This window comes from Periplaneta americana, chromosome 13 (assembly GCF_040183065.1).
Source record: "Periplaneta americana isolate PAMFEO1 chromosome 13, P.americana_PAMFEO1_priV1, whole genome shotgun sequence".
Classification (NCBI taxonomy): domain Eukaryota; kingdom Metazoa; phylum Arthropoda; class Insecta; order Blattodea; family Blattidae; genus Periplaneta; species Periplaneta americana.
This window is the reverse complement of record NC_091129.1, coordinates 55,741,891-55,768,577: the sequence shown is the minus strand read 5'-3', so window position 1 is coordinate 55,768,577 and position 26,687 is coordinate 55,741,891. Positions and strand designations below refer to the sequence as shown.

General features: G+C 34.9%; 1 protein-coding gene across 2 annotated transcripts in view; it reads left to right on the top strand.

Moving 5' to 3' along the window:
- The window catches only part of LOC138711941 (SLIT and NTRK-like protein 4), a 137,444-nt gene that overhangs the window by 8,955 nt on the left and 101,802 nt on the right, over positions 1-26,687 (top strand). Inside the window, exon 3 of one of the 2 annotated variants that reach the window (XM_069843243.1) lies at positions 2,838-26,447. The exons of the other annotated variant lie outside the window; for it this stretch is intronic. Coding sequence (XP_069699344.1) covers positions 2,881-4,266 — 1,386 coding nt within the window. The 5' untranslated portion in view covers positions 2,838-2,880 and the 3' untranslated portion in view covers positions 4,267-26,447. Of the gene's footprint in view, positions 1-2,837; positions 26,448-26,687 lie in introns of those variants that run through there. 2 annotated transcript variants of the gene reach the window in all.

The window sequence follows — 26,687 nt, the reverse complement described above, 5'->3', positions numbered from 1 at the left end:
CCGTTGCACCGTTAACTTCACTTCATTCTTAAGTTGTATGTATTTATTCACACTGCAATGGGTAAATACCCGGTGGCAGTGGTAACTAATTACACTCAATAATTAGAATTAATAATAAATTCATAATATTAAAAATAAAATAATAGTAGCAATATATAATAATATTAACAAGGAGCATCCTAAATTAAATGAATCACTTAATATAACATAATTAATTAAAGTAAATCTAATTTATATCTTAACCCTAAGTTCGGACTTAAAACCACGAGTATATAATATGATATGTTTATACATGCACAAGTAACTTTCAGGACTACACTCATTTCGCTATCAGTTCACTCACTGCATTGGAACAATGAAACATTTCACTGACACTATCCTGATTTCACTAACACTTCAAAAAAAAATTCGCCGTTCAAATACTTTGCACTACCACTGTAAACTATAGAACTTCACTGACACAAACACACTTCACTGACACAACACACTTCACAGACACAACACACTTCTTCACTGATACAACATTTCAAATACAAAACATCAATTACATCCTTATTATTCCGTAGAATTGTAATTACTATATTAACCTCAAATCGCTAGTCTAGACCCCATTACAAGAAAGTTAGGACGTTCATTATAACTCACACCCGTTCACTATAAATCTATCTCATTTCTCTGCCACTATAACTCTCAGAATTTACTTTTAAGCTCACTGCGCTTTCACTACAACACACTGCACACCCAAAATAAATCACTGGAGATTCACTGTGTTTCTCTGCTTACTCACTATACTTGTAAAACCACAAAATAGTCTGCATAATGTATTCCCGTCTATTAGTAAAGTCCTTAAGCCTATTTTTAAATACATTTTTGGTTATTGGTAAAGCCTTTAGTAAGTCTGCAGGTAGAGCATTCCAATCCCTGATAGTACGATTGAGAAAAGAAAACTTTCCAGTGTCCGTTCTCTGTCTTCTTTCCCTCAATTTATGTGAGTGGTTGTTCCTTGAAGAATAATTTGGCGGCTGCAATCTATTCTTTATTTCTCTCCAGGCAGGCTCACCTCTGTATGTCTTGTACATTGCGCATAGTCGAATTCGCGTTCATCTGTCCGTGAGTGTGTCCCATTTTAATGTTGAATTATTACGACAACGCTTGAGAGTCCGTTTTTGAATCTTTTTCAATGCCTTAATATGATCTAATCTGTAAGGATCCCAACATGCAGCACCATATTCCATTACTGGACGAACTAGTAACTTATATGCAATCTCTTTGGATTTATCAGAACCTTTTCTTAGTACCCTCTCCACAAAGTATAACGCTCTCCATGCCTTTCCCGCTGTGTTAGCAACGTGTTCCCCCCAGCCGAGATCGCTGCTAAAAGTTATTCCAAGGTATTTGCATTTGTTAAATTCCGGAATGGTTTCACCTCCTAATGTGTACGATGTGATAATTTTATTTCTTTTTCTTGTAAAACTGACGGCTTTGCTTTTTAGAAAATTTATTTTCATTTTGTTGGCCATTGCCCGATCGTTTATTCTATTGAGGTCATTTTGAAGAAGAGTGGTATCTTCATTACTTTTTATTTCCCTATATACGACACAGTCACCCGCGAATAAGAGAACCCTGACAAGATGTTAACTGGCAGATCATTTACAAAACCCAGGAATAGAAGGGGCCCCAAGACACTTAGCTGTGGGACTCCGGAAGTAATTTCTATTGGGCTCGATAATTCCTGAGTGCGACAAGTTAAAAATTTCTTGATCCACTGGAGTACTCTGAAGTCAATCCCCGTTGATTGTAGTTTAATCAACAGTATGTCATGTGAAACTACATCGAACGCGCCTGAAAAGTCAATAATCACTTCATCTATTTGGCTATTTGAATCTATTCCGTCTACTAAATCCTGACATACAGTTCCTAATTGACTCTCACATGAATAGCCCCCCCCCCCCACCAAACCCATGCTGACAATTATGTAACCAATTTGAATCATTCCAATGCTGCCTTAGATATGCTGAAATCAAGTATTCCATTTTTTTGCAAACCACAGAGGTGAGGCTGACTGGTCTGTAATTTTTTGTGTCTGAGCGAGACCCTGACTTATAAATTGGCACCACTATTGCATCTTTCCAATCTCGCGGGACGATACCATTATTTATTGATATTATAAATATACGTACAAGATAGGAAATCATGGCTTCCCCTCCCAATTTTAACATGTCTCCGGCGATACCGTCAGGTCCTACTGATTTATGACTTTTCAATTTATTTGTCTCGGATCTAAGCCTGGTGATAAGTAAACTTGGCAAATTCAGTAACGGACTGTAGGAAAGCAGCTAGTCTTTGCGTATTAACTCTTCAAAGACTAACTCCCTTCCTACTGTCCACCACTGAGTCAGCCGTGTTTACTTATGAGTATAACCGCAGGCGTGTTCTGTCTCAAACAGTAAGCTTGGAGCGCAAGTGTTCTGCCATTTCTGAGCATCAGTGTACAATACATTAAGTAGGCCTATACTATTCCTTCCATTTCGCGAGCTAACGGGGGATTAATTTGGATAGATGTTGGTGATCAAAATCAACATAAAGTTGTATGCAAGATGAAAGGAGAGAGTGCTGTTCGGATAGTTTGCTGTTCTTTTGACAGAAATAAGATAAACACAAATTTCCTGCCATACAAGTTGATAACATAAAGTAAGTTTTCCTCACAGCTGAAAGAGAAACAGAGAAAGCGAGAAATCACGGTTTATCCGAAATTCGAATAATTCGACCCTGGATAATAGAGAGTCAACTATAATAGTTAGTTTCAAAATTACAAATCTGTTTCTTTATTGTTTCAGCAAAGATTTGGACTCTTAAACGAAACAGAAATTTACATTCAACATGGGATTTAGAAAGGATATAGGAGAAATCTTTACTGTGCTATCAGTAATCTACATTTTAAATGTGGACGCATTCGTCATAGACAACATTGTGAACCGATTTCCTTGTGTAGTAAATTGCTCATGCTATTTATCAGAAGATCACAAAACTCTGGAAGTTACCTGTAATGATAACGTAAAGACTGTACCAGACACTTTGCAATCGGATACCGTTGAGATATTAGATCTCTCCAACAATCACTTCGTCACAGTTAGAAACAACAGCTTCTCTATGTTCACGAGACTTTCAACTCTTATTCTGTCAAACAACGCCATTGAGGTCATAGAATCGGAGGCTTTTATTGGACTACATATGTTGAGGAATATTCATCTCTCATACAATAATTTGAAGTCAATTTCTCCCAACATATTTTCCAGCAATTCGGTTCTCGAGACAGTCTCACTCAATGGAAATCCATTTGTGTATGTTCTGCAGGACTCCCCGTTCCTAGAATCCAATTCAATCCGTTGTCTGGACTTGAGTTCATGTTTTCTTACATCAATATTTCCTGCCACATTCTCCAAACTTCCTAGATTGCACAATCTGGATATCTCATCCAACCACCTGCAGAGCATGCCACTTGATGCTGTGCAGTATCTGATGGAACTGAGAGTTGTAGAGGTAGGCAACAATCGTTGGGTGTGTAGCTGTAGTCTCTTAGAGTTGATGAATTGGATCAGTAGTCGAAGATTTCATCAACATGCCCACAAACCTATCAAGTGTTTCGAGAAGGGACAATACAAGACCTGGTGGACTGCTGCTAATAAGGACAGGTCCTGTCTGCATCGAGAGGAAGCCACAACCACAGTAACGCCGTCACAGAGAAAATCTTTTCGAGTGCTATTATTAGAAAGCTCTGAGTTTGAAAGCTCTGAAGATGCATTAGAAAACTTATATGAGAGAAAACAAGTATCTCCGGGAACAACAAGTGATATGGAAATTCGTAATTTTGCAAGAACACTTGGACAAGACTTCCAGACGAAAATATCAGCAGAGGACTCTCCTGACAAGAGAGTTGTAAGTAAGGAAGTCATTCCTTCTTCATATGAAGTACAAAGTGGAGACAATTCCTCGCTACTAGGCTCAACCCATATAGTATTATCCCTGATAGTCATATCCTGCACACTCTCTGTTTCTGTCTTTCTTACTTTCATGGCAATCAACTACTTGAAAAAGGTTATGGACAGTAAATCTAACTATATGAGAGAGAAATTATCGGCACACAATTCAAACCAGCCGCGGCTGCTTACACAATCGAGGCCATCGAGTGTTTATATAGAGGAACCGACAACTTACCATGAACATGACTATTATGAGTCTAACCACATATATGAGCGTATCAATTAAATGTTGTTTGAACTAGACTATGGTGTTTCATGTCCTCTTTAAAATAAAAAATCTTGTGTAAGATTATTTATAACCAGGCAGCTAAACTTAGTGCCCGTTGGGAGAGAGGCAGGTGATAACAGGTTAACTATGTTCTAGAGTCCCCCTACTGTATACACTAAAGATGGCGTGGGAAGTGACTCGTTGAGCAACTATGCCTTGTTCTATTTAAGACGGCGTCACAGCAGTTGTTTGTGTTTACTTGCTTTGTGTTGCAGTCGACGAGTAACTTACGTCATGGACTGGAGACCAGAATTTCACATTATTTCGGAAAAAATCTTGATAAGAGTATTCACGTTTTATCACTAATTGGTTGTAAGATAAACGCAAAAATTTTGTACAAATTATAAAAGTATGTTTACGTAAAATAACCCTATATTATTATGTAGTAGGCGTCAAATAACGATAAAAAATGTTTCATACATCAGTTTATTCTATATATTAAAATTAAATACAACTATATAACGCTGAGAAAAAAATATTTTTTTACTCGCATTATGTAACATCTGGTGTTTTTATTTATTGAATGAAAGCATAGTAGAAGTCACACTGTTATTTTCTTTCATTCAGCGTCTACGATCACTAACAATTAAATAATTTTATACTTTGAGAAAAACCTTTCTGCTTCAGCAGATGCACAAGTAACCCAGACAAATTTCTACACAGCAGATGTAAATTCAGGGTCATTCAACATGAGAGCTCGTAATGCCTCAATCACCTCAACTGTAACATTGAAAGTGTTGGACTATTGTTTCAAAACTATTTCTTTGAATATACTAAATGAATGCTATACTGCGACCAGTACATTTTATATTCTTGAAGTAACTTATTGTTTTAACCCTTTCTGTGAGTGAATCAACATTTAACTCTACAATATTTGCTGGGTTGAATAATTCATTTAAATTTAAAAACAATGACTGTGAATTATGTATCTCGTATTTTGCAGTTTATGTCTTCTTACACCAAATTGCAAAAATGTGTAAGCAAGGATTCCATAGAACGAAATTAGGCCTGTAGATGTTACTACCTACATACCTTCAAGCTCTGATATATGCTGATGATATCGTTTTAATATCAGGCATATCCTAAAGGCTCCAACAGGCAGAGGGAGGGTGGAATGAAGAGTTAGAAGAAAAGAGCACGAAGGTTAGTAAAAAAAAATAGTTAAGTAATGTGGATGACTAAAGAGGACAAGCAAAATGAAGCTCTAGATATAACATGTGATGAAAAAAAATAGTGATAAATTTAATATATGAATATCTAGGTACCATATTAAGCAGTGATGGAATAGAACAGGAAATAATGAATCGGATGAAGAAGGCAGCCTCAGCATATCATCACAGTTTGGTACATAGTCACGAAGCTTGAAATAATCTTGCATTTTTTGAGATTACAGCACTCCAAACGACTAACTACTGGGAGTACTAGGGACAATAGACTGTGTCGGTACTGTTCCTCTTTGTTACTTGTAAAGAGAAGTTGTGTAAAATGTAAAATGTTCGTTACCGGTTGTGATAAAAACGTTAATAACTAAAATAGAATAATTAGAATAAAAATATGGAACAAGGAGGAGATGTTTGTAAGGTTGTTTCAGATAAAGAAAATTTGAAGTGTATAGGTTCAAAATAGGCCAATTAGCACTAGATTACTACAATGGACTTAATTTTTCTATTCTTCTAATAAAATAATACGTAAAAAATAATAAAATTAGTACAATCAAAAACATATCTACTGAAAGGAGTAAGCCTAATGTTTTCTGTAGAAATTTCATAGTTTAGATAACAAAACTTTAAATAACTAGTGTTCTTTCGATTAGACTGAAGCATTTCATTGTGAAATTTAATTATATAGTGCAATCTAACACTGACAAATATCATCAAAAGCAACAATTTAGTTTCTTCACAACACTCTTGTGAAAAGCCAGGTACATCGAGGAGAGCTAAAAACTAAAATGCAGCTTTGCAACTCGATCCTTTTTCCCCATCATATTGTACGCCACAGAAAACTTACCATTTCAGGATAAACATTTCAGCAAATTCTAGGCTATAGAGATGAAATATCTGAGAAGAAAAATAATGGGAAATACTAGAAAAAAAAATAGAATACACAATGAGAGGATATACGAGAAGAGGTAAAACAAGAAAGATCAATTTGTGAGATGGTAGAGGAGCGTCAGATGAAGTGGTTTGGACATGTGAATAGGATGGGTGAGGACAGGAAAGCGAAGGAAGTGATGGAAATGCGATGGAGGGTAGAGTAGGAAGAGGACGGCCGAAAACACATGGGAGAATGGAACAGAAAAAGTTGGAATGAAGCGTGGGAAAACTAGGATGGAGATGAAGAGAATGAGCCAAGATTGAGAGGAGTGGATGAAATGGACAAAACTAGGTGTCCCAACGCTTAGCAGCATAAAGGACTAAAGAAGAAGAATAAGAAGTTTTTTGCAGTTTCCTGAATCACTAGTTTACTGACATGCATAGATGTAATTCTTGTATTTCAGTTCTTAATTCCAAACTGGAATGGTTAATTAATTTCCCTACCAACATCTCTACATTACCAAATATTATTATATTTTTTCTACACTTCAGGTCACTACGCGAAAATCTGTGTCCTCCACTGCTGGCCATGACACTACTCACGCGCAAGTAAACAAACTCATATCTATAGTAAGAGAACAAAAATCTGTTTCATTGGACACTAAGTTTCGCTGCCTGCTTATAACATTGAACATTCAACTATCAATGATTAATTATAACGACAAAATATAATTTATTGATTGTGATCCATGTCAGAACACTTTTAAAATATAAAATGAAATGAAAAGGTTGACGACGAAGAATAAAACTCCGAAACGCTCGTACAGCAAATTCAAGACATAACATTTTAACACTGTGAAAATTATAAAATTTTATTATATTTTATATAGACAAAGTATCGATGAGTCTAGATATAATTTGGGACTAACAAAATGGTTTTCGAACATGACATATTTTGGTAATTGAAATATAGTTGTCCTCACCTGCTTTTAACTGAAATGTCTTGTGATATGAAGAGACCAGTATGTACCACATAATGTAATGTATATCAGTGATGTGGGTTTGAAAGTATTACAAAGATTATTACTGAGTAAGATAGAATTACTAACATTGTATCACTTCCAGATAGTCAGTTAGGAAATTTTTAATTCAGGAAGGAAGTTAATGTAGACTGAAAAAATCACAAAACATTTATGCTGAAGAAATAAGTTGTGGAAATAATAATTTTAAGACATAAGTGCCTAGAAATTTTACACTCTTTAATCAATATTATCTTAATTGTAATATTCTTAAATGTTTAATTTCTGGATTATATTTTCAATATTAGTCATGAATTAATTATGTATGCTACACTAAATTTATTTTATTTCAGAGTAATTTCAACAGTCGTCATCATTTGTTCAGTGCAACTCGACACAAGTGTTTCAACTTGAGTTTATATTTTATAATACCGGGTTAAAATTCCGCCAGTTTGAAGATCTATTGAAGTTTCAACATTGAGGATGACACGTATCATAGAACACAATACTTTTAAGAAGCTCGATCATTGATTGAAATCATTAGTGGCTTTGATTAACTTGTCTATGAATTCACGTTTTTTGCATTCATTCTGAATACAAGATGTTTGATTTCATGGGTGATGAAATTCCTTAACTTTCTTTTTTGGAAAAAAAAAATAATACTCGAAGCTGGGAGGTCTATGCTGTGTGTTTACGGCTCTTTTATGGATCCTATGTTAAACTCCTTCACGAAAAATTACTCGTGGTGATTTTCAATTCTTCGAGGTGACAGATGAAAGTACCTTTGCGATATCTCTGCTGCAGTACCGAAGTGCAATATACAATTGTAAAAAGTAAGAAGGCGAAAATTACATGATATGCATATAATTCATAAAATGTGACGGAATATTTAGAAGCTGTTAACTGTTATTTGCTCTATTACAAAATTCATCAAGTTTGTCAAATGAAATTAACAGAATTCTTATATGTAATCTTAAAACATAAATGTTTAACATGGATTTCATCCAGTACTCATTAGTAAGCCACTATATTGTATGTACATAAATTTAATAGACTATTCCACTTTCACTACGTCATACTGCTTTTGGCCAATAAAACGGTACGAAAGGACGTCTTTGAACCAATCGTTGCTGCTTATCGCACAATTTTATCACTTCCCTAGCCTTTGCTTATTTTTATCACTTCCGTAGCATTTGTTTTTTATCACTTCCCTAGTATTTGTTTCTTTGTTTTCCAACATTTCAAACTGCAAATTATTTACGGTACTATAAAACATGCTTTGCGATCGTCAGAACAATGTTCCCTGGAAACTCCGCATCATCGCGCAAAATGTTTTCAAACCACTCACAGTACTTAATTCGTTGATCAGGGTCGTCTTCATTTATTGTATGTACCAGTTTTGGAATCTACACTTCACAGCCTTCAAAATTCGCTGCACACCTGATCGACTGACTCCGGTTTCACGTGCACACTGTTTCACAGATTTCTATGGTGAACGTGTAAATTGATGTAACACTGCTGCGAAGGAAGTTGCAGTTATTACTGTTACAGGTCGCCCAAAAGTCCTTTCTGAATATCGTTAACAGTACCACTGACTCCAAATTTGTCCCGAATTCGCGCAATTGTTAGACGTCAGCGGCATTGTTTGAAACTCGTTTCTCTATTGTCGCCGTACGTCCCTAATGTTTTCAAACTTAAAATACCTCTCGTTCGAACGACAATCTTACATCCGCCATTTTGTTTTCACACTACACCTGAGTGTTCATCTGGTCACTGCCAATTAACAACATTAAGCTACAATTTCCCCGGATATGAGAATTTTATCTCAATTTGTTTCAAAGTTGTTGATAGACAAACGGTGTATATTTTTTTTGGGCTACTCGGTATGTGAAGAGTTTTTTTTTACAAAATTAAATAAAAATAAAACTCTAATACGTACAAATATTAGTGATGAAAACTTGGTGTCATTATTACGTACGTGTTGTTCGATGATAGACTCCGAAATAGACAAAATTATCGCAACAAATAGGACCCAAAGAGCAAAATCACCCGAAACTCAATAATCATCCAGTAGATGAAGGTATAATAATTTAATTTATATCTACTTTATTATCTTCATTACTACATCATTGTATGTGCTTATTATTTTGCAAACGCGATTAAATAAGTTAAAAATACAAGCAGTAGTAAATAGTCGTAATAGTAATAATCAATAATAAAATAATAATAATAATAATAATAATAATAATAATAATAATAATAATAATAACAGAATGAAGTTAAATCAATCAAGTTAAATTTACCAGCCGCCGCTGTTAGTTGAGCGCCAAGCAATATCAAATATCCACTCCACATCCTGTTTTAGTCGACTCGTTGCAGCTTGTCGCTTATGTAGCACAAGATCGGCAGCAACAAATCTTTTCACGGTTCCGGAGTACAGTTCGACATATCTATCTAGTGCTTAACATAGTTCCGCTTCCATAAATGTTCATGGTTTTCTGTCCTGCATTCGAACAACATGTTCAAACTACCGAAGTTGGTTGTGGGCGAGGAGCGTCTCTGCTGGGGACTGTTTGACCTCGTCTCTTACACTATGGTTACGGACTAGATCGCTTCTCTTTTTTTTCCAACAATGCGGCGAAGACAATATTCATTTCAGCTGATGTCACTGTTAACACCCTTTTCTCTTGTTGGTCAGCTTTCACTAATACAATAAAATGGGCTCCAACATCGTCTGATATACTCTCAACTTTGTTTCCGCAGTTAGTTCTGCTTTCCAAAAGATAGTATGGTTTAGTTGTCAATAGACATTATTAACCTACGGACCCTGTTAAGAACTTTGTCGGCATTAATGAAGTACAGCACCTAAACATCCATAACTCGTGACTCGCTCGAGCTGAATGTCATTACTAGACTTCGAAGTTCAGATCCCGAGAGGGGGGATACAAGTTAACTTGCAGCGGAGTATTGGACGGAGGTGGGAAGAACAGGCTAGGACTTGTTTACTTTTTCCACCTATCGGATTTATCTATCGTGTTATCTGTCTAGGTATGGTTGTGGGGTTCCGTACTAGCACCGAAACTGGGACAACGCGAAGTCATTGCGATGTCGAAAACGACATTCAATTGGAACAAATTTTTAAATGTACATTATCAGATTCCTTCCACACAAAAACCTTACAAGTAGAAAAAAGTATATTTTATTTGAAAAGGCAAAATGCGTCAAAACTGCCGACAAAAAATACAGCCTTAATAATTATGGACTAACATTTTTGACATAACTTCAAAATACTGTACCGGTATCTGCTGTATATTAAAAATTATCACGTATAAATCCAAATTAGAAGTAGGAGTTATTTGGAATACATAATTTAAATTAGTGATAATATATTATATTATATTTAACATTAACATGCTATATACAGAAGGTGCCACAAAATGTATACACAGTTCAAGCAAAGAAAAAACTATGCTAACATAACAAAGCTGAATTCACACAAACAGAAAATGATGAGCACTAATCGTCTTAAACTTTTACAGTTACAACAATTGCTCAAAATGCACACCATGTGCGTCGACACACTTCTGAGTACGTTGAACTACTGTTCGAGCAACGTTTGCGAAAGTATCCTCAGCGATTGCAGCACATGCCGTTTCAATTTCTTCCCGAAGTGCTGCCAGTGTAGCTGGTTTTCTACGGTATACAATATTCTTAAGAGTCCCCCATAAGTAAAAGTCCAACGGAGTTAGATCCGGTGGAAACTCGATCGGACCTCTTCGTCCTATCCAGTGCCCTGGAAGATTGTCATCAAGGTACGCACGTACATCTCGGTTGTAATGTGATGGTGCGCCATCCTGTTGGAAGTAATATTCCTCATTTCCATAGAGTGTACGAATGGCGGGAAAGAAGGATGTGCGTAACATGTTCAGGTACCCTTGGCCAGTTACTGTTCCATCAAAAAAGAATGGTCCAATTAGACCCCTAGATGACAACCCTCACCACACATTAATTTCAGGTAAAATCCACAAATCCACAAAAACATGTGGATTGTTTGCACACCAGTAGACACAGTTATGCCGGTTAATAGTTCCGTTCAACTTAAATTGTGTCTCATCGGCCAAACAACTTTCCCTACGAAGCCTCATCCTCTTGCACCATGTTTCGAAACCATTCACAGTACTGCATTCTCCGATCAGGGTCATCTTCATTTAATGCATGCAGAAGTTTTGGGATGAAAACTTTCAACTTTGTTGTTATAATAATACGACGTAAGCTAGTTCTGCTAATCCCAGTTTCACGTGCACATTGCTTTGTAGATTTCTGCGGTGAGTGCTCAAAACGTTCAAAAACCATAGCCGAGGACGCGGGGCTTGTTGATGTGTGAGGTCTCCTAGATCTGCCCTTGTAAACATAGTATACGGTACCATGAGTATCATATTTGTCACGAATGCGTGCAATTGTTAATCGCGTTGGTGGTTCTGTTCTGTACTCACGTCTCCATTGCCGTTGAACTTCAACAACATTCTCAGTTCTCCAATACCAATTTTCACTTCAAAATTGCTTTCCTCTGTTCAAACGATAATCTTGGCTCCATTTTGTTGTTGATTGACCTGTCGCGCAGCAACGTTACCATTACGTATGTGAGTCTCATCTGTTTACAGGACATCATACTACACATTACTGTTGTTTTTTGGTCCGACTTTGAAATATATTAAATAGATATCTCCTATCAAATTGTGTATACATTTTTTCGGAATCCTCTGTATTTTAAATAAGTATCTTGTGAATTTGTGACAGGCTACCGGTACTTTAATTTGATTCATTTGATTCTCGGTATACTCTATTCTGTTATCAAGTTAACCAAAAAAACTTTCATTCTTCTGAAATCTTGCTAATATTAAATTCTTACTAAATACTATACTTGAGTTATTATCATTTTAAGTATAATATTATCTTCGTTTCTTGGTAATGATTAGGGAACGAAGTTGAGACATCAAACCATTGTCTAGACACCGCTGCAGATTTAAGGAAAACATCATATAGGATGACGTTAGCTGCATACTTTACTGATGTACTTTCAGGTCCGTATGCAAAATGAAGGACGTCGAGTGAAAGGAGCTCTGTTCATTCGAAGTTTAATGGATGCGGGTTTTGTATTGTTTACTGCATTATAATACTTGTTTCGACACAGCACGCCTATTTTCTGTTTAAGAAGTAAACCTTTCGTTTGATCTACTAAAGATTATTATTTTTGGTCCTACAGAATATATATCTGTTACGGTAACAATTAATATTTGAGGAGAAAAATTCGCTCTGGCGCCGGGGATCGAACCCGCGTCCTTGGTTCTACGTACCCAGCGCTCTCACCATTGAGCTACACCGAAGTCCAACCCACAGCACCTGATCAAACCCCAGATTACTGTGCACTTTACTGTGGAATCCCGGCCATTAAGTCACTCAGCTGGGTGCGCTCCTTGTATAATGGCAGTTGATTTGAATAAAAAAGTCAACATACATGCCCTCAGGCCACTAAGGAAAAATAACAACTGGAAGAGAGGAGTTCGATCCGGTGCTGTGGTTTGGACTTCGGTGTAGCTCAATGGTGAGAGCGCTTGGTACGTAGAACCAAGGACCCGGGTTCGATCCCCGGCGCCGGAGCGAATTTTTCTCCTCAAATATTAATTCTTTCGTATGGAGTTCAGTTTTGATCTAGCAAAGGTATTGTGAAGATGTATTAAAATGCCGCCAATATAATACAGTGTAAAGTGTGTAAGTTAGACATAAAAGGTAATAAGCGTCATGATATACAAAAACATTGTGACTTTAAGAGACACATCGAACATCTGGAATTGTTTAGTGATTTGATTTCGGATCAGTCCAATTTTTATTATGACTTGTGTCTGATGCTGTTACGTGCGAATATTCCGTTCCATAAACTTGAGAATCGACATTTTGAACACTTCATTGAAAAGTATGCGTTTAGAAAATTGCCGAATCCAGCAACCATGCGTACACAATATTTACTCTAGTGTTATGAAATAACTTTAAGCTGTTGGTAACAATAAAACTGTTAAACTGAAACTGAAGAGTGTCCTTGAAAAAATCCTTCTTATTCGAAATTCTGTGAAGTGTAATATGAATAAAATATAGAACAGGCACAAGATTATAATGGCCTAAATAAATATATTTCAAATTGACACCAATAACGTAGTGTGTTGTAAGAACATTTTCTTCTTTGAGTGACAATCGAAACAGGTTTATATTTGACAATTTACGAATGTACAGAGTTTTACATTGCAATAAAATTAGTGACAATTAAAATACATCATTATTATTTAAAATTTATCACCAAAAGAGAATGAAGTAAATCGCTTCCGTAAATCTTTGTTATACCCTACATTGTTTAGTCACATGATTAAACCGAGAAATGTTTTTATTCAAGCATAGGAGTACTCTGTTGAAGTTCCAGTACTACTCTGAGTTGATATAAACAACACGACTTGTATAATAGGCGACTTAGTTAACTTCATAAGTTCGGTGTCTGAACTTCCATCGCTAGTTATGATTTATGCTAATCTATGCTCATTACGAACATGAGTTTTACTCATACGGGAGTTAGATTTATATTCAATACAACATACTGTTCTCTAAATAATGCTGTTTCTTTTATAGTAATCATATTTTCAGAGAAGTCTGTTTCTGATCTATATTTTATTACTGTATTTATATCGCTTCTTTTCCTTAGATTGGAAATTATGTACCATTACAAAGGTATGTGTTCTCACATTCTAATAATAACATACAATAATAATATTATTATTACTATTATTATTGTTATTGTTATGAAAATTATTACAAAGTATCTCTGTAAATAGTATTGCCCTGTATAGGCCTTAGAAAAATATTACGTTTCCACACCAGAGAGACGATATTACAGTGTATTCTGACCATCATAATATTTATGTTTTTTCATCAGGCGAATGTTTAATTTTTTTTTCAACAGCTCCATTCAACTGACATGATATGTACAGTGTGTTAAAAAAAAAGTCTACAATATTTTAGGAGGTGATAGTATGCATCAAAACAAGGAAAAAATGTCTAATATACATGGGTCCTACAACACATACTTTCTGAGATCTGAACACTTGTTCATAGGAGGTGCTCAATGTGACGTCCATTCATGGAAATTCATTGCTCTGCCCTACAATACATCACACTAACAGATAATCATAGCGTAGTTGACACCTCTGGCATGGAATACTGATACGTCGCAAGGAATACTGAAAAAAAGTCTGGTTGCGGATATGAACGGGGCTCATCAGAGATGTTGTTGTGAATTTTCGTAATCAGCATGTGTGGGTTGATGAAAATCCCCGTGCAGTTGAGGAAACAAGGCATCAACACCGATTCTCAACCAATTTATGGGCAGGCGTCCTTGGTGATAGATTAAAGGCCAAACGTGCTACCACAGAGATTAACTAGGGCTCTTATTAACGTATTGCCTAAATTGCTGGAGTATGTGCCATGTCAGTAAAGACTACAGATGTGGTTCATGTATGATGGCACACCAGCACATTTTTTCCTCAATGAGCGTGAACACCGGTCGCTGACATTTCAGGACCGCTGGATTTATTTGGGAGGCCCCACACCTTGGCCTTCTCGTTCCCCAAACCTAAATCCCCTAGACTTTTGGTTATGAAGAACAACCAGGTCATTTTCAAAGAGTCTTGATTCCTTACGCCGAAGGGCAGAGGAATGCATTGCCATGAATGGACGTCACATCGAGCACCTGCTATGAACAAGTGTTCAGATCTCAGAAAGTATGTGTTGTAGGAACCATGTTTATTCGACATTATTTTCTTGTTTTGATGATTACTAGCATCTCCTAAAATATTGGATAATTTTTTATACCCTGTTTATGAGAGGACAGAACTACCGTGCCAGCTGCTTTGTAAACACTGTATTATTCTGTGTGTATTTAACTTCAGAGTAAATGTGCCTCAACTTCAAAGTCTAGTCATTACAGAGTATAATAGCTGTCTCACTATATCTTCTCTCTTTGCTAACCACAATTTGCTTGTCGCAATAACAGAGAGGGCAATAGAGGAGGAGGGGTGACTGGTTATATTAGATCCGATTTGTGAAGTAAAATCATTCACCATTCTCCAAACCTGTACTCTGCTAAACCTGAATTTATGTTCATTGAAATTTGCACCTTATTTAGAAAATGACTAGTGTGTGTCATATACAAACCCTCGCATATTTATGACGTAGATGGTTTCGAAACCGCCTTACAAATGTAACGCCGCAAAATGAGAACGTTATAATCAAGGAGGACTTCAATTCAAATTTGCTTCACTCACATTCTAGTACCACTAAAATACTTCAATCATTCTTCCAGTGTCTTGATATGGTAATCCTACCCCTAGCTCCCACACATCATACGGAAGGGACAGACACATTACTGGACTTGATAATCACTAACAATGCCGACAAAATACTGATGCATGGACAGTTGCCTGTATCAGGACTATCAGGGCATGATATAATTTATCTATAATATAATCTGCAGTGTTCTAAGTGGACTCCCAGAATAATTACTTACAGAGATATTAAAAGAATAGATGACATTGTACTGAAAGAAGATGCTGTACAACTTCCATGGCACATGATCTGGACATTACTAACTGTAGACGAGAAAGTAGATTTGTTCAATACGTTAATTCTTGAACTTTATGGCAAACATGTACCATTAAAACCAAACGTAGCAGAAGGAACCCAGCCCCTTGGATGACGACTGAAATATGCAGCCTGTTGTTCGAACGCGACTTAGCTTATGGAAAATAAACCCGCAACAAAAATGACGAAAATTTGAATTTATATAAACACTTCAGAAATAGAACTACTCAATTAATAAAAAACTCTAAATTCAAATACTCTTACAAATTCATAGAGTTTGGAAAAATCTAAAAGTTATTGGACTTGGAAGGACTAGTCAACAAGTAGATATTCAGGGTACTCCGAATCCCACCGGATCGGTAGACATCAATGATATCATGCTGCAGCCAAATAGGAACAAAACTCCTGGAAGGTTCAATGGCTATCATGGCATGTGTTACGCTAGCAAGGTTTTGCGAAATTTCCATGCTGTCATCTCGTTCAAAGAAAAGAGAACATAAATAATTTATTTCTTGAACCAGTAGTAATAACTGGTCCGTTGACATGTTCCTTCATAAGCCATTAACATATTGTTTTTACGTTGTGCTCATTACAAACAAATCAGCAGAACACACCGCCATGACACAACACTGCACGATGCCATTCGTCTGCTAATTCCCGCCCTATACAAGAACCAATCAAATTCACTGATGGCGGTTGAGGATATTGTCACCACTCCTGCAGGCTGATGGAACCGGTGCGACTACAGTGGAGCATCAGTGACGTCATCGTGATGCCATCAGATTGTTCAGAGCTGAGATTCGGAATACGCTCATCTTCATCCCACTTGACCGCTTGAATGAACACTTTGTAAAGGACCCCATTTTAGACGACACAACAAAATAAGACACAGTTTTGCCTGAATCAGCTCCCCCAACACGAGACAAATTCTATTTCACCGACGTCACTCCTATTGACATAATAGAAGCCATCCGACGCATCAAGACGAAAGCCCAAGGGCCGGACAACATTAGCATATTACTCATTCAGAAAATACAAGAATAGTAATACCTGCAACTACACACATATTCAATAGTTCCTTAATCATTTCAACCTTCCCTAAAATATGGAAACAAGCCTTTGTTATTCCTCTTCTGAAAGTCAAAGTTTCCACCGACCCGAACGACTATAGACCAATAAGCATCCTGCCAGCCATATCAAAAACACTGGAAAGAATCGTACACAGACAAATTACTAACTACATGAACGAATACAATCTATTGGACAAGTATCAGTCAGGTTTCAGAGCTGGACACAACACAAGCACTGCTAATGTGACTGAAGACATTCGTGAAGCAATCGACTCTGATAAAGTGACAATCCTAACTCTTCTTGACCTTAGCAAAGCTTTCAACTCTGTAAATTTTCACCTGCTCATCCATAAATTGAGAAATTTGTATTTGTCAGAAACTGTGTGAGTTGGTTCGAATACTACTTACGGGAAAGACAACAATGTGTTGTATCAAGGAACCGAAGTTCCTCCTGGCTTAACATAACATCAGGTGTGTCACAGGGGTCGGTACTCGGACCATTGTTGTTTACAATATATGTCAATGATACTACATCATTTGTAAGGCATTGTAACTATCACTTGTATGCTGACGACCTTCAATGCTACATCTCTTCCCGCTTAGACCGAGTAAACGACGCCATAGACAAACTGAATGAAGACATTGACTCGATTGTGACATGGAGAAAGAAACTCCATCTTAAAATCAATCCTGGAAAGACACAAAATTGTATTAGGACACAAACGGCAAACTGAAGCTGTAAAACAACTTGATATTTCCCCCGTTAAAGTAAGTACAGTGCATATCCCTTTCAGTTCTTCAGTAAAAAATCGTGACATTCACATGGATAATAATCTAAACTGGGACATGCAAATCACAGAAACCTAGAGAAAAGTATATTCTATTATCCATATGCTGAAAAAGATAAATGTCCATCTTTCCTCTTGCTTAAAAGATCCTTTGTGCACATCAGTGTATTGCCCTATTTTGACTATGCCGACATTTTACTGACTGACCTTTCCAACGCCAACAAAACGAAACTTCAACGTGCTCACAATTTGTGTATACGTTTTGTAAGCAATGTTCGCAAATATGATCATGTTACTCCATCCCTGGAAGCAATAGGTTGGCTTAATCTAGATAAGAAAATAAATTTACATTCACTTATCGTTCTCTTCGAAATATTGAACTGTTCTATTCCTTCGTACCTGTCGTCTCGCTTCACTTACCTTTCTTCCCACCATAATCTGAACACACGCTCTCACCATCAAACAATACTAACAATACCATCCCATCGCACTTCGTCATACTCATCGTCTTGCACAATAGCCCTGCCAAGACTCTGGAATTCGCTACCTGCTAGGATCAAGGACTGTCCAAATAAAATTGAATTCAAACACAAACTTACTAGGCACTTGGTCAGTAATTGAGACTCGTTTAGACATGGTTCCTTGCAAATAGTTCTCTTCTTCTACCACACAATATTTTATTATCTGGTAATATTATCACTATATAATTTTATTCTAGGTTTAATTTTTACTTAAGTAAAAAAAAATCTTTCTTTGTTCTTAACTTCTATAATAAACTGACTACCATTTATTAATCACTTAATCTTTTAGTTCTTTGATTTTTATAGTGTTTGTAAATTTAATATTAACTGCATCACCTTGTTCTTCTTATTGGAATTGATCTGCATTTCTTTATCCGCCAGGGAATTCTTAATCTCCGTTCTTCGACTCTTTGTGAATTTCATCTATCAATATTATAAATTATAGTGGGTTTAAACTGTTTCCCTATTTCATGCCCATCTCCATCTCGAATTTACCAGATTGTTGGCCAACAAGTCTTACCACTCCTTCGACTTTATCATAAGTAAACTTGATAACATTCACTGTACGTTTCGCTAGAGTGCTCCATATCTCTGTTCTTGTTACACTATAAAAAACTGCCTTTAAGTCAAGGAAGGCAAGATTAACATTTCTTCCCCGTGATACTTCCTTCTCGCAGTCTTGTCTTTGCCTGTGGTATCTAAAGCCTGCATTTTCCTCTCACAGCTGTCCTCCCATTTGTCTTCTTAATCTGGTTTCCATTCTTCTTGTAATATGGTTGAAGCAAGAAATATTGTCCTATATTTTCATAACGGGAGGATTGAATTACGTAGGGTTATTTACGGCATTATGCTCCTTCATTCAATTGTTAATGAATGTAATTGTAATCATTATTAATTAATCTAGTCGAATCTGAAGTTCCTAATTATAGTAATAGGATTAATAAAACGTTTTTATGGTGTCCCCGGACAAATTATAGTATAAATAATGCCATATATAGAAGTTGTTACCCTTATAAGTAGGGAAAGGGATTTGGAGTATTATAACGAATGGTGAAACGTAGTATAGATATTCATAGCTCAGTGACTGTCGAGCGAGCTGTGTCACAAAGCATGGACCAGTACAGTTCACTTCATACAAACTTACACGCAATGTTCTGTAAACGTATTTCAGAATAAACAAATGTTGTATTTTAATGACATATAGTGGCCTACATACATAATCTGCATTTCATTCTGAAATACATATATTTTTCTTGGCAACGCACAAGACACCAATAAACAACATTACAAATGTACATAATTAAATATCAATCTCTGCGTCCTCACGTGTCAGTGGAATTAATATTGATGGCTGATAGACAGTTGTCTTCTGTATGGAACTCGCCTCTGAATATGTATGTTTTTCTGTCAGGAGCGTGTTACATTAAAAATCTTTATTTATAATATCATGAAATATGATAATCTGTATACAACGTATATTATTATATCAGTTTATTTACAATAGTCCTCATAATATTTATTTACTCAACTAGTTCTACAGTATTTACAATATATACAATATACTACAATATTTACAACATAGCCTAATACAGTATTATTAAATGTTGAACAAAATGTAGAACCAAATGAAATGGTATTTTCAATTAATGCTATGTTTTAGTGATGAAACAATTATTCCTGCTGTGTCTTGTTATAATAAATTATAAATATCATTTTCAAATTTTCAAAATACAACTTTGCTCTGTTGCAAGGAAGGAAATTTTTAACATGGAAAAACTCCGCTCTACATCTGCAGAGACAATTGGAGAGTACTTGAAACAAGATACGTCAATTAAATTCACATGTTGAATGACGTCATTGGACACGTCTTTGTTAGTACATCTGAAATCCGACTAAGAATACTGTACCTATCATTTTTAATCAAAACTCTGTTCATTTTTTCACCAACACGTTTTCCTACTTCACCTTCTATTGCACTCAGTTTATTTACAATAGTCCTCATAATACTAGTTCTACTCCTGACTTTTCTAATCGAATAATGGCATCCGGTAAATATAAAAAATTTGACTTAATATCCATGACTTCTTTTTCGATTGTTCTATCATTTAGCAGTTCCTGGCGTATTTGAATCGCAGCCGCGTCACTACTCTGAACTGCAAACCTGCATGTTGAAGTTCTTATGTGACAACTGTCCCGTTCACCTGTTGTTGACGTGCAGATCTGCCAGTATGTAATGGAGGGGAGGATTTGGTGTAAAGGGTTGTAAACAAACGGCTGTGTAGATGCTAATACTAGCTTTTACTGCTCCAAATTCCGTTCCCTACTTATAAGTAATAAGTATTTTAACAATTGCGATATTTTTAGTTCTAGAAGTACATTTATATCTGTCACAGTATAGAAAGCCCAATCTTTATGCAATTTAGTTTAATTAGTAGCATATAAGTTTATATTTTTAATTGCTACCATTTTGTTATTTGTAAGTAGTTTACATGTATTGTTTGGGTAAACTATGAAAGCTAAATAAATAAATAAATAAATAAGTTAATTAATTACATTAATTAATTAAATATATTAAATAAATGAATAAATAAATGATTTTTCCTTTTTGAATATTGGCACGATGATGTTCCTTTGCCACACTCTGATGCCGTGCCGCCCCTTATACTTTATCAGCATACAATATGTCAATATTTATTCCAGCTGAATTAACATCGTAAGCAAGTTAGCCTATAGCAAATGAAGGACACTTTTCCTTTTATATTAATTTTTACTATTCAGTACGAGTAAGACGTAAGTTACATCAAGCCGACACACCCAGATGGTGATGTCCGCTCGCTATCCTCCTGAATCCTGAGACATTTTTTGTTTCATTTTTTAAAGTTCAATATACTTTACTATACAATACTTTACTATACTATACTATACTTTAAAAAAGGTCACAGAAATGAGGAAAAATGCTGAAAAAATTCTGGAGACAAAGGTTTTGGCACAAATACAGATATATTATACGATATTTTGGGTCTTTGCAAATACATCTTATATCATAATTCTTTTTACCCTTATAGTCACTTATCAAACAAAATAAATATCATGCCACGTCACTCTAAATGACTTCGACATCAACAAACAATAGATCTGAATGATCACTGAATCGATCTTCTTGTGCTTCCTGTAAGTCCCAAGAGATGTCAGCAGCTTGACAAGCACAGGAAAGAAGTGATCGATAACGATTCCAGTGGAAAATTTGAAACTAAATGCATGACGTATTAAGTATAGTATACTGTACTCCAGGATCCAGAAGGCTATAGATAGTACAAATAATTCGTATCGAAAAAAATGATAACATTGTAACTTGTACAATCAAATCGGGCAGCCTGCAGTGTCTATGGAACAGCGGGGCGGGACAACGGAGGTAACTGTATGACTCTCCTCCCCGATAACCATGACAACAGCAGTTCAACCAATAAAGTAGCTAGTTAACGAAGTGTTCAGACCTAACTAGAACCCACGAGGAGAGACATATTTGGAGAAAATCTGCTTAATTTGTGGCTAGCCGCTGACAAGTGTAGTATTAGTCTCGGCTGCTTTGAGCTATGGTCGACTGTATTGACAAGCTCTATGTTTCTTTCTCTCTCTTTCTTTCTTTTTAGTTTTTCAGAAAATACAAAATGTATTTTTACTTATCTCTTCCTGTGTAAAAGTTTGTTTTATGTTGGAAGATTTTTTATCTAATGTTTGCGGGTACAAAATTTAAGAATATTTGACGACATTATCAACATTAAAATGTAGGCCTAATATTGTTATAGTTAATGCAATTATGTGAATGTAACATGACGAAATAATCAATATAACCAAAACTTAAAAAAAATTAATGTATCACTTGGTCCTGATAACGTAAGTGCTAAAATACTTAAAATGGTTATAAATTATATTTCCAAACCTCTAACTCGTATTTTTAATTTATGTTTTCTAAATGGCAAATTCCCAAATAAATACAAAAATTCAATTGTGAAACCTATTTTTAAAATAGGAGAGAAAAGAAATATGAATAATTATAGACCAATATCATTACTTTCATGTATTTCAAAATTACTATAAAAATATATTAAAATTCGATTAATGAATTATCATGATAAACGTAATATATTAAGTGATAATCAATTTGGTTTTCGAAAAAATTTCAGTACAGATAATGCAATATAAGTTATTAAGTTACTAAAAAAATTTGTAAGAGAATTTGATCAAGGTAACAAATGTATTGGTACTTTCCTGGACATAAGAAAAGCATTTGATACAGTGAAACATGATATCTTAAATGAGAAATTAGACTTATTAGAAATCAAAGGTAATGCTTAAACTTAATAAAATCGTATCTCAATGACAGAATTCAAATAACGAAAATTGACAATCACTTGAAGTGAACCTTCATTTATTAATATAGGTGTTCCCCAAGGTACAGTTCTAGGCCCTATTTTATTTTTAATATATATCAATGACTCATTAAAAATTTACTTACCACAATACAATGGTTTTCATTATTCTTATGCAGATGACACAGTTTTACTTTTTGGTGGAAAAACCTGGTATGATGCATATAATAATTCAAATAATGGATTTAAATTGATAAAAAATGGTTTGACATAAATTATCTTTCTATCAACGAAAATAAAACCATAATTATTCCATTCTCATTATCTGAAAAATGTAACAAACTTCCTACATCTATATTAAGTATTAATCGTTGCCTTATGCAATGTAAATGTCCGATTATTAAGGAGTCCTCTGAAGTTAAGTATTTAGGCATAATTTTCGACAATCCATTAAAATGGAACCAGCACATTAATTGCCTTTGTAATAAATGATTTAAATAATATATTGTGTTCTTTTATTGAGGAAGTACTTGTCAATAAGTTAATTACGCACAATATACTTAACTTTATTTCAATCGGTAATTATGTATGGAATTATAGGATAAGGTAGCTTATTTAAATCCAATTTTAATCCACTTTATTTATTACAGAAGAAAATAATTAAAATATGTCTTCATAAACCTACTGATTTTCCATCTCAAAAATATTTTTAGACTTTAATGTTCTTAAAATAAGACAGATTTATTATATTGTATTAATAAAATTCATATATAAAAATCTAAATAGTTTTGAATTGTATTCTCATAGTTATGAAACAAAAAGTATGAATTCTTTAAGATTGTTTGAATCAAAATGCAACACTACTACAGTATTTAATCATAGTAGTAATTTAAGCCCAAGAATATATAACAAATTTATATTTAAATATCCTAATCTTGTCAATTCTAATAGTTCTAGTATTAAATTTAAAAAGTTATGTAGATGATTTTATAAAAATTGAAAAATTGTAAATTTAAATTTATATATTCTTATTGTGTAGTAGACATAAGACAAATTGTATTATATACTTCTTAATTTCAATTCAGGAATCCGCCCCTGAGCACGAGATCTACTCTTTCAGGGGCACGCTAAAGTTTTCCTGTTTATATTATATTTTGTTACAATTATTAGTAAAGTAAATAAATAAATAAAAATAAATAAATGTGTCACTAATTTTACACATTAATGCTATATTGATGATATGAACGTGAAACCTTTTGGGGCTATACGTATCAGTAGACGTAGAGAGAGAATATCTTAAACTAGTTATTCAGTTCTACAATTTACTGAATAATGGCTATAGAGACGACTTGAGAATAATGCGTAAGTACATACGTAGCCTATGTCGTTATTGCTTTATTGAATTGTTTATTTTAGGTCCAGGAGGTATATCTTTTTTATGTACTTATTTGTTTATCTACCTTTGTGCCATCAATAAAAAGTATGTGTTTTAGTTATTTTTAATTTTCAGTCTTTGTACATAAGTACTTACGCGGTATTCCGAAGTATAGAGCATCTATATAATATAGGGGAGAGTCGGGAAGTATCGGACATCGGGTAATATCGGACAGCGAGTTTCTTTCATCTACCACACAATGATAGTACCTGATTGACATGGTTACGTTTCTGTGATGTCGCATAGAGAAACGTAACCATGTCATTCAGGTACTACCATATGGTGTTAGATGAAAGAAACGCACTGTCCGATACTACCCGACTCTCCCCTATGCTGAAAATTTATGTAAGATAACAATATTGTTATTAAAAATGAAATATTTTTATAGTCATCAAGTGGTGTGGTTATTTTTCATATATTTAATGGTGGTGCGGTATAGATAAAAATTAATCACAGTTAATTTCTTATTCCTTTGGTTTAATCGATTAAATTTATGATCGCTGCCTAGCACATCTCTAATCTTCCGTCACTAACAATTCATTACAAGCTTATGGAAAATTATGTCATTGATTCAACATGCTAACGTTTTACGTGACCAAAATGATGTGCAGGTACCTAATACACTCCAAATGTTGTCAGTTATTGTTGCGAACAATCTTTATGCTATTTCCTACAAAACTGCAGGACAATTGAAGCGTCGGCTGGAACAACGTTATAAGTTACATTTGGTAAAATTTACAGGAGCTGAAAAAATGTGTACGCGTACAACGTTGTTCTTATGAGGGTAGCAAACTTTTGAGTGGACAGATTTCACGTACTGCATTGATGGACAGTTGCAAGCCAAGGAGTATAGCAAAGTAACATGACATACAACATTATTACACGGAAACATGCCGAATGAAAATTTTGTAACTTACAACGTTGTTCCAGCCGACGCTTCATTGGCAAATGAAGAAAACGTACCATCTACAGATTTAAGTTTCGATCATCATATTGGGTTGATCAATACAATAAACTTACTGCAGAGGACATTGCTGGTGTGTTCGTCTCCATAGATGGTGAGCCACCAAAATACCTCTATGTTGTGCGTGGCAGAGAAGGGGGTCAAATTAAACTCTCACTGTGATCTGATTAAATATTCATCTCCTCTTCCCTGATAAATCACAATTGCAAACAGTGCCCCATGCCAGGAAAAAACCCCTATTTATTTCAGTTTGTACCATTTTGGATTGTTGTTCGTAATAATTTCTCATATATCCATTAGTCACACAAGTTAATTTAGTAATATTTGGTAGATCAGCATTGTCTGGAGGTAGTGCGAAAATTGCAGTTCCTAAGGAAAGATTAAAAGATATTATTTACTGATAAAATAAGAGGCCTACAAAATTTTATAGCCTCTTGATCACCTCAGCAAGAGCTCTTAGCAGGAAAAAGTGATTCTGCCTCTACATTTCAAAGTCGTTCATGAAACATACAGCAGCTATACCTAGATGCTATATCTACTGTTCGAAAGTATGACAAACTTGACATTTTCTTAACTTTCACCTACAATCAGCAATGATTTGAAATAGCTACTGCATTAACTTTGTAAATGTCTGGTATTCTTCATTGAAAATAAATCTGAAAGTTTTTATTTGTACTTCTGATGAACTTAGTTTGCAGCATTTTCTGCACAAGCCACTAGTATAATAGAATTGTCACTCCCATATGGTGAGTAAAATTGTTTAAATTACTCGTACCTTATACACAGATAGCTTATTTTCAGTGTATTTATTTTATCCTATTGTGAAATCTTGCATATTTTGAATGTGGTTTACTTTATGTGTGAATGTCATTCTGTTTTTAAATATTGTTTCAGTTGGTTATTAACATTTAGAATACTGTAGGTTTTTCTTGTTGCGTCCAGGGAGGCTATTTGTTGCCTGCCATTTTGTTTCCTTCATTACAATGTTGAGAGAAGAGCAACAGTCGACATTATACTGCATATCAAAACTTATTTCAAAACTGTACAAGCTTTTATAAATCAATAATAGTTAATCTGTCTATGTAAGTTTATTGTTTTTTTTTATTGTTTATAGCTATTATAAATGTACATATTGAAGCTGTTAGAACAGCAGCATATCTTCAATTAAAGATTGTACGTAGTAACGTAAAGATAACTGTACACTTTAAGTACATTATTGCTAGATTACATAAATAAAGCATTGTTTTGATTGTTTTGTTTCATACTCTTAATTATTATCGTGTATATTTAAGGTAATTTGTATCACTGTGTGAATGCAGTCATCTAATAGATGTCCATTATGTGTCTACTAGATCAAAATATTATTTAGTTTTATTTTAATAGTATTGTTTCATAAATTTAAAATGAGGAGAGTGGCAACATTTTGTAACTACAATATAGTGATGGGCGAAGTTGTTCTTTTCCCGGAACAGTTCCGACGGTTCCGGTTCCGAAAAAATA